This window comes from Mixophyes fleayi, chromosome 3, assembly GCF_038048845.1.
Source record: "Mixophyes fleayi isolate aMixFle1 chromosome 3, aMixFle1.hap1, whole genome shotgun sequence".
In the NCBI taxonomy this organism is placed as follows: Eukaryota; Metazoa; Chordata; class Amphibia; order Anura; family Limnodynastidae; genus Mixophyes; species Mixophyes fleayi.
This window is the reverse complement of record NC_134404.1, coordinates 136,210,066-136,229,332: the sequence shown is the minus strand read 5'-3', so window position 1 is coordinate 136,229,332 and position 19,267 is coordinate 136,210,066. Positions and strand designations below refer to the sequence as shown.

Genomic DNA, 19,267 nt, shown 5'->3' with positions numbered 1-19,267 from the left:
TCTGTTGTGTTTACACAACAGATAAAGGGTGTGCTTACTTAGGTCTTGCAACAAATTCACTACGGATGTTCGTATTGAACAACGTGACACCCATTACTACAGCACTGAAAGATAAAATTACAAAACACAGGCACTGTCATCTTTGAGTCTTTTCCAGCTGCAGACTTGTTCTGGACAAGTATTTAATAATGGTATTCTAATTACTCCCATAAAAGTAATTTATACCTTTTGAAACTACTAATGTCACTAAAATGAAAAGACCAGGGGGTAAATGTATCAAGCTGAGAGTTTTCCGGCGGGTGTGAAAAGTGGAGATGTTGCCTATAGCAACCAATCAGATTCTAGCTTTCATTTTACAGAATGTACTAAATAAATGATAGCTAGAATCTGATTGGTTTTTCAAACCCGACGGAAAACTCTCAGCTTGATACATTTACCACCAGATCTGCATCTATGTGGCCATCTTTATTCTAAAGGTAAAGGTTTTTTTTAATGTTTTCCCCTTTCCCAGACAACGTCATCAGCAGTGGTCAGCAGATAATTATCTGATCTGTACATCGATATCTACCGATATCTACCCTCCATGATGGATATCTGTGGAAAATTTCCTAGACATATGTTTTTATTTTAATTATTCTTTTATTCTCCACCTCTATAGTGGGATGTGTGAGGGAAATTGAAAAGAATTCTGGGAGAGTAGTAAATTATGGAATAGAGCAAGCATACAGTATAAAATAGTGTTTCCCCAGCAGTGCTTTGTCAGATGTCACAAAGGTGATACGAGAGTGCCGTCACTGTCCAATTGGTCACTAGAAGTGAACCTTAAATTTATCGATGGGACTTGGAGCCAGTATCAAAGAAGAAGGCAATATGCATGGATATATGAGACTGCTTACCAAATAACAGGGCATCTTGCCAGGTACTCAACAAGGTAACCTGTTACACATCTGCAGCATATTGCTTGGTGATTTGTACAAGCATCTTATTGAACGAATCACCAGGCATCGTACTGAACCCATCACAGGACAACTTGTTTGCAACCAGTGTTTCAACAGGGGCTACATATTATCTCCAACATGGTAAGTAAAATGGTAAGATACCTCATACTGTTACATCCTTCTGATCTGACTTTACAATCAAATACTTATGAACCTTACACAGGCTTAAGCTGTATTAGCCCCACATTACCATGGATCTTAAACTACACAGACATGCTGAAAATGGATCTGAGCCTCAGCAAATGTTAACAGTACCAGGTAAACTTCTTATAGCCCAAGAGGTTAAACAACCAGAATATCAGCATCAGCAACCATGTTAACTGTATCTACTGGTCTTCCAGAAGTGCTGCCTAACCTTCTGCACTGGTATCTGTAGTACTGGTTATATAGTTGTACAATCACAGAGGTATCAGTCCAGCAAAGTTTGAGAACTGCCTCCACCAACTGTCTGTGGTGTTGAGTCCTGCATAACAATCAGTTCTGTTGTATCCCAACTGACTCCATTCCATTGGCTAAAGGAGTCCTGTTGTGCTTCTACATCATCCACTTGACATCATCTAAAGCAGGCCTGTCCAACCTGCGGCCCTCCAGGTGTTGTGAAACTACAAGTCCCAGCATGCTTTGCCAGTAGACAACCAGTTGATAGCTGGAAGGGCATGCTGGGACTTATAGTTTCACAACATCTGGAGGGCCGCAGGTTGGACAGGCCTGATCTAAAGTAGTTACCGATTTGTCTACCACTCGCTACACATTCCTTCTGTGTCTCAAGATGAACTGCTAGACCATGTGCACTACGTCTTACTGCTTCTGAAGATGTGGTGACACCAGTAAGATATCTGTCTTGATTAGAACATCATGGAATTCCTTCTGCTGTATCAGTGTTATTTGTTTTGTCTCCAAGTTTATCAACCAGCTGTGTGATAAAAGCTCTGCAAGGACAATTTTGACATGGCTGCAAAGTGTATCAGGAGCATGAATTTTTACCAAGCCATCCTCCAGGCAGTCTTAAAAGCAGACCCATCTCAATATCAAGGCTGCCAGTAGCTCTATGAGGACCTTGAAATAGGTTTAAGGTGATGTTGTCAGACCAAAGGGTAGTGCTATACATCAACAGTATAGTAGAATTTGGGCCATATGTACATCATAGTAAGTGTGTATACTTACGACCCAACATAGCGTAGGGATAGAGTAAAGAGTGACTTGCCAGTGCTAGAAGTAAATGCTAAAGTCACATTACCCTATTTCTAAACATTATATTAATGTAATGAAGTGTCATATATAAGTAAAAGAGAGAGTAGTGTCTTGATAGTGCTATTAGCGCTAATCTGTGATATCTCTGGCATTACAAATGACCCACATACTAAAAATGTCCTTAATCCTGCAGAAACACTTGTTTTAAAATAATGTTTCATAAATAGACTCCCAAGTACTGTTGTCCCCACACTTTACTTGAGTCTTCACCCCAGCAAGATAGTAGCATCCAACTGTAGGTTCTGTGCAAGTGAGGTAATCCAGGAGCAGCTTCAGCTGGGTACAACTGTCCAGCCAGCAGCATAACCGGCATGACCAGTGTGAGCCCTAAACAATTCACCACCAACTGCTTCCGGGTGTCCACATATATTGTGTAAACTCTGGCTAAACCTGTATTATATATGGATGGAAATGGGAGTATCACTGTGCAATTTATGGTTGTTAAAGAGGGATATCACTGTGCAATTTCCATTTGGAAATAGGGATATGACTATGTCATTTATGGTTGGCAAAGTGGGTACAAAATGACTGGTAGTGGCTTTCTTTGTAATGTATGACTGATCATGGTGTATCAGTGCAATTTATGATTGGCATTGGGTCTTTAACTGTGCTATATATCATCATCATTTATTTATATAGCGCCACTAATTCCGCAGCGCTGTACAGAGAACTCACTCACATCAGTCCCTCCCCCATTGAAGCTTACAGTCTAAATTCCCTAATATAGACACACACACAGACCCAGACAGACAAAGAGGGAGAGACTAGGGTCATTTTTTTTGATAGCAGCCAATTAATCTACCAGTATGTTTTTGGAGTGTGGGAGGAAACTGGAGCACCCAGAGGAAACCCACACAAACACAGGGAGAGCATACAAACTCCACACAGATAAGACTATGGTCGGGAATCGAACTCATGAACCCAGTGCTGTGAGGCAGAAATGCCAACCACTAGGCCACTGTGCCGCTGTGTCTGGCAATGGGGTATATCTGTACTTTATGGGTCTGATTTATTAAGGAACGTTAAGCAAAAAATTTTGTACGTTTTCTTACTCAAGTATTCTGGACAAAACCATGTTACAATGCAAGGGGTGCAAATTAGTTTATTATTTTGCACATAAGGAAAATACTGTTTTTTCCATGTAGCACACAAATACTTGATATATTTTTACACTGAAATGTAAAGTTGATTTATGACATGCCCTACCCCAAATATAAAACTGCCATCACAGGACTTGCCTGACGATCACCTCCTTCTGGGACTCAGTCCATAGTTTCTTAAACACCCTATTTGAAGGCCCCATCCCGAAAGATCACTGGGTTTTCCTTTTGTGTTACCCTCTCAAAGATTTGGACAGATTCTCCAAGAAACTAACTGCCCACATCCTGAGAGCAGCCAAATCACTTATAGCCCTTAACTGGAAAAATACCTCACCTCCGTCCCTTTTGGCCCTTAAAAAGCAGATTCGGCATGTGGCCGCCAGGGAGGAGATTACATACTACCTCCATGATAGAGGCCATGTCTTTAACCAAGTCTGGGCTCCATGGCTAAGCGCGGAAAACGCGTTCCCCCCCCCAATCTGATCTTCCTCTGACTTGACCCATGTGCGATGACCGTAGCCCTCTCCAATAGACGCCTCTCCCTCTGCTCTTGGTTCATTACACCGTAACTACCCTTTGAAAATTTGCATTGTTTAATTATGTGGTCCTCAACTATTCCCCCCCCCCCCCCACAATCCCTTTTGTTTCTGCATTCTACTGTTAATATTGCTCTCTAAAGTTATAAAACTGGTCATTTTTTTTTCTTTCTTTTTTTTACCTAACGTTTTCCTCAAATTCGATACTTTGCAATACCTGTTTTGGTTTTACTATGTTTGTTGAACAGTATTATCGTCTTCATGTTTGTATTTTCTTGATTGACCTTTGAAAATAAAAAAATGATAAAAAAAGAAAACCTGCCATCACGGTTTAAATTTATCTCCCCCTCCAATGCAACATGGTTTTGCCTTACTTAATAACTTTTGCTTAACTTCCCTTAATGAATCAGGCCCTATATGACTAGCAATTTCTATTCAGAGCATGGCTAGAAAAAGTTATATATATCTGAACTATTATCGATTGGAAATGGGGTATCTTCGAGCTATAAATGACTGTCAATGTCCTCCATCTAACTGGTCAAAAGATACATTCACCAGGTATCCTCACTGCCTTCACACCTGTCTGCTCTTTTTAATAATCTTTTTTTTTTTTTTTTTTCAGAAGAAAACTAGAGACATGTGTCTGCCTAGAATGCGTTTAGCAAAGAAATCCTAATTTGCCCAATTCCTTCCTTCAGACATTGCGCACCTGCAGACACCACCCACTAATCCGTGCGTTTACACTTAAAATCTGTTGCAGTCACACAAAAGCATATGACACAGTGTGGTGACACTGACACCACAAACATGTGCGCTGCGCTTTTACTGAGGTGTTTCTGAGTGTTTGGACGTGTGTCGTGAACTGTGCCTAGGCTACAACCTATGGCATAGTCTGTGCCATTATAAATCATTTATCATAAATGACACTATCTCCACACATTGCACTACTATAAACGTGACTTTCTATTTGCTTGGCGTGAGATCTAAGGCGGTTAGACGAAAGCGGGGACTTCCTAGTGTTGTCCAAGGTCAGACACTCTGAGCCCAGAGGAACCAATGCAGGACAGGAGACATTTGTACATCTTGCCCTGTGTTCTCGGCCCTCAGCAGTGTGTACACGGACACGTACAAGGAAGAGACAGGTGTACTCCTATCTAGTCCACATGTCAGGCTGGGGAGCTGTGTCAAGGTTAGAGATGGATCTGTACGCTAGGGGTGTGCTGAGGTGTGGGTGTGTTATCGGGTGTCCTATGGGATGCGGCGGGCCGGCACTCCGGGATGTGATTATAGGAACCCGGCTTTGGGCTCTTCCTTATTGGACTATCGTCAGGCAGAGTGGTCGGCCGTACTGGGAGGTGTGGGCACTATGTATGTTTGTATGCTGGTCACACTATGGCCGATATATAAGGACGCTGCTGGGATGTCCCTATGGTGATCGGGGCCGCTATGGCTCGGGACTGCACGGAGAGCCGCTTTCGGGAGGTTCTGGAGCGGTTCGGGGGTCCACAGCACGTTTTGCTGGTTTCGGAACTATGGGACCGGGCGGGGAGCCGCGCTGTGCTGGAGGGCTTCCTGCAGGAGCTGTTCCCGGGAGAGCTGGCGGGTGGAGCCGGGATGTTCAAGAATAAGGCGGCTCCGCAGCCGGAGACCTCAGAACGTGTCTCCCAGTGTGAGAGGGACGGAGCCCCGGGACATGCCTCCAAGACTCCTGCCAGCCCTCGGCCCAAAAGCCCTAAGCCTGCCTCAGAACGGACTTTACGTTTCGGGCTGGTATTCTTCCTGTGCCGGCCGGAATCTTTGGTGCTCCGGGGATCCAGGCTTCTGCTGCGGGAAATCTTACGTGATGTACGGAAGCGGATGGCCGGAGGGTGCGCTGTAGTCGGGGTGATCATGCAGCCGGATAATAATACATCAGGGACTAAGGTAGACGGTACGGAGACCACCGCGGAGCACAGTCCTTTATGCACCGACACTGACGTCTCGTCTCTCCTCTCCCTGCTCCACTCTGTGTTCCCTTTAAAAGATCGGGGTAGACGGTGCTCAGAAGTCCGAGCAGCGGCCCTGATACCTGGACATGAAGAGACCAGGAGAGACATCCAGAGAATGGCAAGTGAGGCGCTGACTGCAGCAGGTAATGTCCTAGACACCGTCCTTTATTCATGTGTAAAGAGTAAGACCATCTCCTCTAGGAGAAAACAAATTATTTTAGCAAATATTTGCACATAGGTGTGCCAGCTGGCCCTGAATGTGTGCTTATAAAACCCAATATTACTGTTCTTCCTAGAAGTGATTTTGTGGACCCATCTGGTTTGTAAACCTAAAGCCTAGCTCAGTGGCTGCTGCTGCTACTAGTCACTTGTTGAGGCTGACTTTATATTATATAAAGCCAATTTCTCAACAATGTGTTTCATGTCAGGGTCTTAGCATTGTGACTATTGCATCAGAAGAAAACAAAAGCTTTACTGTTACAGCTTGTGGGTAAAAGTTGCTGATTATCAGCTGCCCTCCCAAAGTCTGGACCCCAGGCCCAAATCTTTCCTTAAAATTTTCAGAGCCAGAGTTAGTGATTCCATATGGTAGTATTATAATACTGGGTCTATTTATGACCCCAGTGAGGTAGCCATCAATATGTATTGCTGCAAATCACAGTGGTACATAAGGAAGCACCTTTGCAACTTACTGTGTCGGCGAATGGAGAAAGTGCTATATTCCCGAGAGGGATCCAGCAAAGGCGGAGAGGCTTCAACTGGATCCAATTGAAAAAGACCACCAACATCATTCTAAGATAGCTTAATAAGTTAACAATGCTGCTGTCCCCGTAGAGGTCTATGGGGACAATGGTAAGCTCTGATAATTGGGTCAATGCCCGAGGGATTATAATTTAAATAGGCATTTGAAAGTAAATCTTTTTTTGGCAGTTGAAATACATTTCAAAGTACAATTTTTTTTATTATTTCAGCTCATTAAATATTAACTAATTTGCAGACTTCACACTTCAGTTAGTATGTTAATGCAAGACCCCTAAACTCCCCGAATCTGTGCAATCTCTATCTTTCATTTGTGCATCTGCATTTGTGTATTATGGATTGATAGTTCTTGTTCCTAGTTGGTGTATTACTAGTGTTTAAAGTGACCTTGTTGCCTGGCTCTAAACGTTACTTATATTAGGATTTCCTCCTCAAATAATGTCTACTAAAAAAATTATTTAAATTTTTTTTAAATTCCTTTTTTAAACGGGCAACAAAACAAGTAAAATGACATAACAAATAACTTGTCTTACCATACAATCTTTCTTTAACTGTACATCATTACACAAATTATTAAAGTATATGTTAATATAACTTGGTACCAATATTAATATTCCCCCTCCCCTCTGCTTCCTTATTTTTATCAGCACTTTCTACTTTGAAAATTAAATACAAAAATGCTCTGTATTAAGTTTTTTTAAAATTATTATTTTTTTTTTTTTTTTTTTTTTAATAAAGTGAGTTTTAATGAGAAATAAATAAGATTCCATATATCAGCATTTATGGTATGCCTAACATCTGATATACTAGTGTGTGTGTGTGTATTAAAAGGAAATTGGTGTGAGTTGCCAAATGCAAGGGTAAAAGATCACTTTTCACGTTTGTTAAACATATACAGAACAAGACCCTGCATTAGTGTTGCATCACTTATTTTACTAAGTGTTTCATAATGGGATGTAAAACACACTAGTGCTCAATGACAAACTACTATATGTACCGCGTTGATGCTCAAACCGTGGTACCTTATGCCAGATACAAATTTTGTGCCTGAACGCCCACTGAAACTCTTATAATTCTTTCATATTTACTCTGGAACACTAAATATACAGAGCAATTGTAATATACTGCAGGCTGCTCAACACAAAATTACCTTTTTTATACTTGCCAAGATTATAATTGCACCACTGAGTTTGACTATGGAAGGTCTGGGGCCCCCTTACTCTGCCAGTGCTTCAAAAACTTTCTAAGGTCCATTGTTTCTAATACACAGTTTAAGGCATGGGAAGCTCCAGAGTATGAATACATTCCATTAAGTTGGAACTCAACTCGAGAAAGTTTGTGGGAAAAAATAAGAGAGCATTGTGTGCTTTTATTAGGGCCAAAGAAGCTGCTGTTATTCAGTTCAGATGCTTTTATCCTGACCTGGGATTGCCTTGACATGTTTGGTAGGAACAACCCTGATTGTGCAAATGCCGAAGTCCTATGTTTTAGCTGGATAATCTTTGATTTGCACTACTTTGCATTTTTTTCACACCTTTTTTTTATTATTTATTTACCCCCCCAACCCTATACTTTTTACTGAGATATATTTGTTTTGTAATAAATTTTACAATTTCCAATAACTGACATAAAGGTGATGTTACTGTATAGATATTTCGGGCCACTTCATCTTAGAATATTTGGTATTCTACACTGACCAACCAAACAAGTGAACCCATCTCTCTTTGCCTAGATGAACAAAGGAGGCAGAGACCTAAAATAAAATCCAGGTGCTTCTCATGGAGAAGGAGGCGGGAGGACTCTGAGCAGAAAGGTAAATACCACAGAAGCGTGAGTTCATGGTTGTTTCTAGTCTTCCTCAGAACTGTCTGGAGCTTTCAACTCTGCTGTCAGATTTAACCCAATTAAGAAATGCTAGCTTGCCTGCATGACAAGCGGCAGGAGACCCCAGCAGTTTATTACTGCTATAGATGGTGTAATGCTAACCAGCTCTCCTGCCTATAGAGATAGCTAATATGTTTATTGTGTCATGTGAGAGATCTGCCCTGCAGATCAATAAACTTCTCGTCAGCCGGGGAACTTCCTGACAATATCAATGCAAATTTTATTTCTCTTTACCTTGCTGCTGTGATTTGATGACCGGGAACTGCATCTTACAGTTTCTGGGTACATCTGACTATCATTACTGTCGGCTTGCTCAGAAAAATGTTGCAGCTCCTATAGAATCTCCAATGTTTTGATTTTCGCTTTCTCATTTAACACTCAACTAAACACTCAACTAAACACTACTTTTCTACAGCATCTACCCGAAACCATACATTTTTCATGCTTTTGGGCATATTTATGATAAATTGCCAATAAAGTATAATCTTTTATTGCCACTTATGATAGCGACAAGAAATTAAATAATGAAGCAATTTATAAATTGAGTCTTGCCAGAACAGCACCTCTGATAAGTGGCTGTTCTGTTGAAGACTGTTTTGCAAGGAGACGTCTTCCACCACAGATGGCGTTGGCAATTGGATGCAAGCTCTGAATAATTTCCCCATTGAGAACTATGGGGATGTCGCTATTGATCTAAACCATAGTAAATGCTGGAAATATATGGCGTAGCCATGGCCTTATCTGTGTGGAGTTTGTATGTTTTCCCTGTGTTTACGTGGGTTTCCTCTGGGTGCTCCGGTTTCCTCCCACACTCCAAAAGCATACTAGTAGGTTAATTGGCTGCTATCAAAATTGACCCTAGTCTCTCTCTCTCTCTCTCTCTCTCTCGATCTCTCTCTCTCGACTGTAAGCTCCAATGTGGCAGGGACTGATGTGAATGAGTTCTCTGTACAGCGCTGTGGAATCAGTAGCGCTATATAAATAAATGGTGATGATGATATCTGATATCTCTGGCATTAGACTAGTTAAATAGGTACTATATTTAAATTTGATTTATAGTATTGGGGATAGCGCCCCCTAGGGTAAAAGGGATGACTCTAATTTTTCCTCCCCATATTTTCTACGAGGGGATGTCTGTACCCTTCAATACATATAAATAGAAAATGTAAAACAAATTACAGGATAAAGGGGCAAATGATAGGGGGCTTGGAAGGGGGAAAAAAAAAGTATGATACGAAAACAATACAAGATAGGTATCTCTAATATTTAGTAATCAAATATTATATAATGTTAAAATATCGATTCACAATTTGAAACGAGTGTGGAATTAATGGCATACGCTACCTGTATTGCAGTTAGTAACGTAATGTCCTCCTTTAAATCGTTTGTGAAGTCCTAACATAAGGATTGTTCAATTTTCCCACAAGAGGTTTAACCAAAAATAGGGAGAGGCTCTTATTTGTTTCCTTATAGGAATCTTCAGTTAGTTGTCTCTTCCTGCTGCTGTTGTACCACGTTCAACATTATATATGTGGATAGATAAAAGAAGAGAACATAGTGTAATGCTGTGATGCCAAGTATTCTACCGATCAATGTTGGATGCACTTACAAAGTGATGACATGACTTCTTGCAGTCAGTGGAGAAATTGATGGCCTCGGCCCCCTTTGACAAATTACATTGTATACTAGCTGAATTACCTGGTGTTGCTCTGGGTTAAATCTTCAAGTTAAGTTATCAATGAGTTGGATGTAACTGTCAACATTTTAAAAATAATTAGCAGCTAAGATGTCATCCAAATCCATCCAGTGAAAGGTCTTGAACAGGCTCCCCGGATCAAAGTTCTGCCCAGCGTACTAAAACCTGCCCAGGATCCAACTGGACCACCTCGTTTTGGTTTCATCTGAGTCTGTTCAGGGGTGTCCGAATGCATAACCGGACAGACAAACAGACCAATGATTTTTCTATACAAGATAACAAAAGGGAAGAATTACATAGTTGGTTAAGATCTATCAAAAGCATTTATTGAACAAATTCACAGTTGCACTTACACTCTAAATTCTTCTTTTACTGCCTCCAGACATTTTTTTTTTCTTTTTTTTTTTTTTTTTTCTTTAAAAGTTTTATTTCTGCAAGACCAAGATAACAACAGAGAACGATTGACAGAGTGAGTACAGTTAACAAAAATAGACAATAGTAATAAAGTCAACGACCAGCGTAAAACGTGTGAAACGCTATAAGTCAACCAAACTTTTAAATTTAGTAGTAACGAGTGACCCAAAGTTTTTGTAGAAAGAGGAAAGAAGGAAAGACAGTGAATAGAGGAAGAAAGGAGAAAGAGAAGAGGGAGGAGGGTAAGAAGTGACTAGAACCACTGCGAGGGGAAAGAAGTCCAAGAAAGAAATGAGGTTTTAGAACTGGGTTATGTAAAAGGTGGGCACGCCTGAAAGAAGGATAACCGTGGGTCCCAAAGCTTGGCGAATAATACTGGTCATATACTTCATCCGTTGAGTCTGCCAGATTCTATTAATGATGGACTGCATGGAGTGAGGGGATTGCATACGCCAGTCTGCCGCTATTTGGCAAGCTGCTGCCGAAACAATGGCCTAATCAATTTATTCTGATGTCGGGATGCCGAGAGAGCTCCCATAGGGAGTATAAAGAATTTGGGCTCCAAGGGAATGTCCATATGGAGGATTAAATTAATCAGGTCTCCAACCTCAACCCAGAAGCCTGATAGTTTGGGCACGACCACCATATGTGGAGGAATGTGCCTTCATGGGAGCACCCTCGCCAGCACCGATCAGATGAATCATGAAGAATTCTGTAAAGACGCGAAGGCACATAGTACCATCAGTAAAGCACCTTGTAAGCGTTCTCTTCAATTCTAACGCAGATGGAGCTAGAGGCGGCATTCTCGTTTATCTCAGACCACTCCTCCTCCGAGAGCTCCTCACCAAGGTCCCGTTCCCAAGCTAGTTCATGGGGGGGGGGGGGGGGGTCTGAGAGTTGAAGAGGAGGAAGCAAGTTCATAGTAAAGTGTTGAAATTAGACCTTTAATTGAAGATTGGCGTATACAGAGGGCTTCAAAGGTGGAGAGAGGTCGGGACAAAAGGCGACCTTTAGCAACACTATGAAAGTGGCGAAGTTGCAAAAACTGGTAGAAGTGCTTTGAGATGATGTGGATATGTGATTGGATTTCAGAAAACTGAGGAAAAGTTACAGAGTTGGATAGATGATTAAGGTAAATGATTCCCTGTACCACGGCTGAAATGAGCTTTGATGAAGTCCTGGAGGAAATTCCGGAGAATTGAATAGCGGAGTAACCGGGGAGATGAGACAAATTTCTGGGATGACGAGTCCCAAATGGATAGAGAATGTGAAACTACTGGCTGAAGTAACAAGTGTTTAGAGCGACGAGATCTTGAGATCCATAGGAGAGAGGATAAAGAGAGCAATCCCAGGCCTCCAGACATTTCTATTGTTGCTGCTGTCCTCAATCGGCATCCTGGAAGTATAACTGGTCCCTTTAGAGTAGATTGTTCTCTTTTTGTAATTCGTTCCAGTTAAGATGCCGTGCATATAAGGAAAAGTCAGGACGGCAAAAGTAGTATATGTCATAACCATTTTTCTTTAAATGCCCAACGTATTCTGTCTAGTATAGACTTCCTCAGGGGATTACTATATTTAAATTTGCCATAATCCTGTGAAAACTGACATTTTCCCAGGATTTAAGGGATAGCAAGGTTTCATAAATAGATCTCTTAATCTTAAACTGCTGAGCTTGTTATTCCAAAGAAAATAGTAATTTCTTTATAGTTTCTCCTGTTTTTGTGATATGGATAAACTGTAAATTCTTAAACCAATTTGGAATAAACACTAGTGTATACTGTGTCATGGCAAATAAGCCAACTGGTTTTATGTAAATCTGTGTTTATGTATGTTTTTAATTGATCCACTTGTATATTTTTTTTATTGCAGAGAACCATGAGGAAGGAACTGCCCTGACTGTCCTGCAGTGCCCCAATGGAGACTGTGCTGAAACTGTGACTGAAGCCTAGGGTCTGCTTGGAGTGTGTAATAGTAAATAATACCTTACTGTGAAACGTCATCCTCTGTCTGCAGTGCGTATCTGCTTCGTTGTCACGGTGGCTTCCAAACCTTTAATATGACAACGCAACATAGGAAGCTCCATGGATCTGAACTGAGGTGTAATAGACGTGGTGTCAGGGGAATGAGGCCTACATTTAATCACAGATCACTAATGCTATTTGAAGCTGGGGGAAGGCTGTGAAATTTCCAATTCATTCATAGCATTAGGAATGCTATTTCGTGCAAAAGACACCTGTTCTGTATCGGTGCTGTTCTTCCTTGGAAGACAACCTTTCTAAACTTTGTAAATAAATGTTCAGACCACCTGTGTTCTGTGCTTGATTGTTATAAGGCGGAAGTCAGCTGCTGGGATTCCAGTTGGTATTTAATAAACCGCTCACCCCAAAGTGATGCTTAGAGAATGCTCCGGACAGAGTGTAACATTCAGTAAGAAAACCCAGGATGTAATGCACAATCATTTGAGCCATACCTCCATCCTTTTTATGTTACAGTTCATCAGACTTATCTTGTAGGTGTACAAAGGTCGTATGTGTGGGTGTGATCCAACCTCTGTAAACAAATCTTATGTAGCTTTCATTCAGAATTTGGTTGATTACACTAAAACTAGAGTAATAATCTCTCAGGAATGTGTTTACATGACAATACATGTACTAGAGGAACTGGTTATCCAAGGATATATTTGACAATTAGGTTTCCCTGTAGTAGCCTACTTTTCTAGCCCTGCAAATGATAAAGATAATGTATATCTATGCAGAGGTGACATCACTCTAGTACAGTTATAAATTGCTTGTCTTTTATAAAGGCTGGAATTTGTCCACCCCTTCTCTGCCTCTGTAATCCAGCTATGAGCCTTACATCGGGACTGCCTCCTGTCTGGTTTTCAGTTGGACAGTCCGTTATGGCACGTACTGTCCAGTTTCCAGAATATCGATTTGGTTTCAGTCATCATCATCATTTATTTATATAGCGTCACTAATTCCGCAGCGCTGTACAGAGAACTTACATCAGTCCCTGCCCCATTGGGGCTTAGTCTAAATTCCCTAATATACACACAGACTAGGGTAAATTTTGTTAGCAGGCAATTAACCTACCAGTATGTTTTTTGAGCGTGGGAGGAAACCCACGCAAACACGCGGAGGACATACAAACTCCTCACAGATAAGGCCATGGTCGGGAATTGAACTCATGACCCCAGTGCTGTAAGGCAAAAGTGCTAACCACTTAGCCACCGTGCTGCCCCAAAATATATTTTATTATGATACAGTACTAAATTTACTTGAAATTATTTCCTACATGTAAGGACAAATCTAGAAAGGGGGTAAAAATAACCAAAAATTAAGTATTATAATTGGGTTCTCAAATATGGTAAACTCTGCACTATTTCTGCCATGCTTTGTTGGTGTTATGTTCAATTTTAACCTGTGGAAAAGATAATTTATGTTTCCTATAAGCATGAGCTTTGCTGAATTAATAGGGGTGGGCTTTGTTTTCTGTGGGGGTGAAGAATTCATTAAGCTTGACATTCTTCAATAGAAATATAAGCTTAGGATGAGGAATATACAGGACTTGTGAAATGTATGAAACTGGTCATATTGAACGGCCATGATTTTTTTTTTTTATTAGGGGCATGACTAAGTTATAGACAGAATCTTCTGCCACTAAACATAAACCTCAAACTAGAAAAGGTAAATTAACTCGTCCTGTACTGTATGTTGTTCAGATGAAAAACTGAAAACTTGGGTTGAATAAGATGAGGTAATTTTAAACAAGACAACTTTTTTAACTTGTGCTCCCATTCCAGCAGGCATGTGCTACTGCAGAGAGACCTGAGCAGGAGATCTTGCTCTGCAAGCCTTTTTTCTTTTTATTCTGGTTGAGGAGCTGACCTTGCTAGCAGTTTAAACCAAAAAAACATGGTTGAGCACCAGAAATCGTCTTCTATTTGTTATTTTTAGAGACAACCTAGTACTAGCTAGATTGGGGGAGCTTCCCTTGTTTTAACTTCTCTTTCCTAATTGCACCCAAGTCTAGTGCAGGTGAAGCAGCTTGGTGTTCCTAAATTTATTGTGTCATTAATGACAAAATATTGTTTATTTAGGATGAAATGCATATGCTGAAGGTTGAGGAGCATTCTGCTGCCCTCTAAAACCCTCTTGTTTTCTCATTAATTATTAAACTGGATTTACTATGAAGAGTGTGTGTTTCTTGGTTACCTCTAATTTATACCTTTTAAAGCAAGACTTTAATACAAAAAAACTGTGGGCAATATGCCTTTGCGATGGTCAAAACCCACAGTAATTTGTGTATGTGTGGTGGGTTTGCGGCACACAACATGCAAAGTTTGCGCTGCACAGTCCTGGTACAACTGTTCATTTGTGTTGTCTGAGCACCATTTAGTTTATCTGGATATTTGGGCTTGTATACACAGGCACTGAAAAAAGCCACATGCTAAAAGCATAAACAAAATCACCCACTTTGTTCTTGCTTTTAAAGTAGTATTCAAAGTGGGTTCTCAAAACCTCCCCATCGTTGTCATGAGGCATTTAGGACAGCAACTTCTTTGGGCCCCCTCCATAGATGATTAGGACAGAGTGGGGGCATTACCACACTGTGTTGGGTGGCATGGCTAGCGCTTGAGTGTAGAAGGTCTATCGAGTGTCCAGATAACTTCTTTCCACAGGTCAAACCGGATGAAGAACCAGAAGTGGCAGCCATCAGTGGAGAAGTGTGGGCACCATCCACAGAAGATCAACAAGCCAGACCTAGAGTGGTTTATTGCCAGAGTTGCCCCTCAATCAGTACCCAATCAATTCAGAAACAGAGGATGAGGGTACCAGCGGTACTACCAGAGCCTAGCGGTTTTCAGAGGGGATGAATGAGGAACTGGATCTCCTAACAAGCTGCTTTTAAGGTTAATAATTGTGTCATGTGATACTCTTAATTAGTTGTAAAGCACCTGTCCAGTAAACGGGAGAGCCTGAGTTGAATCTCAGCAGTGCCTTTCTTTGCCTCCGTTTCAAAGTCATAGCGTGCTCTAGTTACTCATAGCTTATCCTTGGGGAAGGTCTGAGATTAGAGCCACCTGCTGCTCTCACAGATTATTTCTTGCATGAAAGAAGCGAGTGCTCATCGACATTGGTCATCTTGTAACTTTAAAGCAGAAGATGTTGAAGTACATAAAATCATGTGCTGCTATTGATGCAAAATTCTCAGGCATGGAATTGGCTCATGGCTGGCAAACTTAAGTTCAATGGCTGTGAGGAAGTGTACCACTGTTTTCCAACTCAATTCAGACTACTCTCTTCACATTTTAAGCAATTTGGTAGTTGCTGTCACTGCATCACAAAAAAGACGGGTGAACCCATGACTCTGCTTCAACCTGACGCTCTTTAATACGGTGCTTTAAGTAGGCAGGAGTTTTTTGTGTGGTATGTGTCCCTTTAAAAAAAATACAATAAAAATAAAATTTCTCGTGGACGATGAAAACAATGCAGGCCCATCTATTGAATCAGTGGACTCTCTGATCGTCAGGTTCTGTGAATATGGAAAAAAAGGAGTGTTTATGTCACACCAGTTATAAATATGCTGATATAATCCATGAACGAAGATGTCGCACACAAGCCTGCAATTGCTGCAGTATGTATCCATGTAATATTTAGAGCTGCAATATCTGCAATTTATTATATTATGATGCAGTCTGAGGTTGTCACAGGACCGCTAATGTAAACAGAATGCTATAACCAATATTTATTCCTAACATAATCTTCATATGATTAAGTATGGGTGTTACCGTTAAAATTGTTTAATAGCAAGAAAATGTTTCTTAATGTGGTTAGATTCTGTGGGGGATAGTATGGAGACACCAAACAAGATCCCAGGATAAAGAGAATAAATCGTATGTATCCCTTTCAGGATGATGATTAACCAAATGTAGTCATGTACTTAAAATTGATTTAGCTATAACAAGTTGGTCATCAAAACTATAATTCCATTAGATGATGCTGGTCCCCTGAAGGACTCGATGGATGGAAAGCGGTTTCAAAAGTTACATATTTCCTCTGGTATTTTATTCAAGTCTGGTGTACCTGTAGCTTTAGTCTCGAGAGCTCTTAGATTATGGGCCAGTATTTTGTATACTGACATTGAGGAAAAGATCAGTAGATATTATTTTGTTGAAATGTATGGACATTAGAAAGCATTGATTTTATTTGTGAAACCCTTTGAATAACATTAAGCATGACTTCAGCAGTAGTAGCAAAAAGAGCTCTTTGATTATGCCCATGGATGGCAGACCTGCGTCTGAAAATCGTCTGGTCTAGACAGTCCTTTCGGCCTTTTAAAAAAATAAATAAAACAAAACTAGAGGCAGACAAGAGCTTCAAAGAACTCAATGACTTCCTTCAAGCCCACCTCTGTGTATTCCTATAGGGGAGATAATTGCATACTTTGCAGAGGTATGGAAACTTACCAATCAAAATCGGTGGGTATACAGTTTCTCATTTTGGCATGTCCCGAATCCGGGTTCCCTCCTGGAATAACAAGCTCTAGAAGACAACTTTCAACTGGTGGAAACATCCAAGGTTAAGTGGTCAAGGTATAACCCCTTCAGAACCAGAGTGGATAGTGCTTACAACAGACTCCAGTGCTATAGGTTGGCAAGCCTATATGCATGCAGATATAATTCAATACACCTGGCTAAAGGAGGAAAAGCATCTCCAAGGGAATGTCCTACGAATGAAAGCAGTGGGCATGCAATGCCGCACTTTCAGTCCTGTCTACAGTACAGACTTCTGAAGATATTTCCCAACAAAATAGTGCTTGCAGGGAGGCACCAGAAGCTGGTCAGTGTTTCCACAAGTAACAGCTTGGATGTTATGGGCAGGAAAATATCTGATATCTCTTGGCCTTTCATATAGCGGGCAAAGACCATGTCATAGCACATTTTCAGCAGACGTCAAATGCTCCTACGGGAAAAGGCCTTACATGAGTCTTTTGTCTGCTATGCCATAAAATCGGGTTCCCTAACATCAGCTTGATGGCGACAGCCCAGAATGCCAAGAGGCCTCTGTTCTATTTCCGTCACTGAAACAACAGGGCACTAGAAGTATATGTCCTATCAGTGCTGTGGAATGTCAAGTGGGGTTATGTGTTCCCTCCTTTCTCCATAATTGCTTGTGTTCTGGGGAAAGACAAGAGAGAGGCAGTAGAAGTAGGAGTGATTCTCCCATTTGGCCTCGCCATCCCTGGTTTGTAGTAGCTTGGAGAACGCTTCGAGAACATCCTTGGACTCTGCCATGCAGACCAGATTTTGTACATCAAGATCCAGTCCATCACCCAGATCCGGACTACCTTTTTTTTTTTTTCTTTTTTTAATGGCATGAAAATTGAGCAGTCTGGTTGAAAACACAAAGGTTTCTTGAATTAAGTTATTAATATATTGGTTCAAGTGAGAGAGAATAATTCTTCTAGCATTTACTACAGAGTCTAGAAAAAATTTTGAGGTCAAAAGATATATTAGAGGATACTATGTCTGCCAGTATCCCAGTTATTATAGAATTTCTTAAGGATGGTTTTGTTTACGGGTTTGGCTCTCTACACTGCACGTGCAAATATTTGCACTGAGAATTCCTCTTGATGCCAAGTTGGAATCTCAGAGCCTTTTTTACCAACCACTTCAAGCAGTAAGTAGATGGTGGCCACAAATTAAACCATTGTGGCATCTTGGGATCTCAATATTGTTTTGAATTCTGTAATCACAGGTCTGTGTGAACATCTGCAAGATGTTTCATTCAAATGGCTCACCCTTTAAGCATTCTATTTAGTAGCAATTACATCTGTTTGTCGAGTAGGAGATCTACAGGCCTTAGGGGGCTAGGGAGCCTTTCTTAAACATCTATTCTGATAAAGTAGTCTTAAGGACTAATCCTGCTTATTTACCCAAAGTTGTTTCAGCTTTCATATTAATCAAGGAAGAATACTGCTATCTCTGTTCGCATACATCTGCTAAGAGAGAACAACAACTTCATACCTTAGGTTTGGTCAGAGCTATATCTATTTAGCTCTCCAGGGGCCTGATTCAATAAGGATCTTAACTTGAGAAACTTTTTTATTTCAGTCTCCTGGACAAAACCATGTAACAATGCAAGGGGTGCAAATAAGTGTTCTGTTTTGCACATAAGTTAAATACTGACTGTTTTTTCATGTAGCACACAAATATCAACTTTAAATTTCAGTGTACAAATAAGCTATCAAGTATTTGTGTTCTACATGAAAAAACAGTGAGTATTTAACTTATGTGCAAAACAGAATACTAATTTGCACCCCTTGCATTGTTACATGGTTTTGTCCAGGAGACTGAAATAAAAAGTTTCTCAAGTTAAGATCCTTAATGAATCAGGCCTCAGAAGAAGTTTTAGAGAAAACTAGCAATACTTATTCTTCCTAGTGGTCCCGCAAAGCAAATACTCTGTCAAAACCTACCTTGGCAGGATGGATCAAGGATGTTATTACACAAGCCTACAAGGAGAACGGGCGTGAAGTGCCTAAACTATTAAAGGCACACTTGACATGGGCTGTGATTACCTCCTGGGCACTCAAGACTAAGGCATCAAAGAACGATATCTGAAAAGCAGCTGGATGG

The 19,267-nt window shown here is 40.7% G+C and overlaps 1 protein-coding gene across 1 annotated transcript; it reads left to right on the top strand.

The window, feature by feature from the left end:
* Positions 1–5,114: 5,114 nt before the first annotated feature.
* Positions 5,115–12,932, top strand: C3H2orf72 (chromosome 3 C2orf72 homolog). Its single transcript, XM_075202385.1, has 3 exons — positions 5,115–6,016; positions 8,365–8,445; positions 12,496–12,932. Exons 1-3 carry the CDS (start codon positions 5,314–5,316, stop codon positions 12,573–12,575), a joined length of 864 nt encoding a protein of 287 aa, XP_075058486.1. The 5' UTR covers positions 5,115–5,313; the 3' UTR covers positions 12,576–12,932.
* Positions 12,933–19,267: the final 6,335 nt, after the last annotated feature.

Coding starts and splice junctions, on each gene's coding strand:
- C3H2orf72 (XM_075202385.1), top strand. CDS start 5,314: ATGGTGATCGGGGCCGCTATGGCTCGGGACTGCACGGAGAGCCGCTTT. Junction 6,017..8,364: donor TGAGGCGCTGACTGCAGCAG/GTAATGTCCTAG, acceptor CTCTTTGCCTAG/ATGAACAAAGGAGGCAGAGA. Junction 8,446..12,495: donor GGAGGACTCTGAGCAGAAAG/GTAAATACCACA, acceptor TTTTTATTGCAG/AGAACCATGAGGAAGGAACT.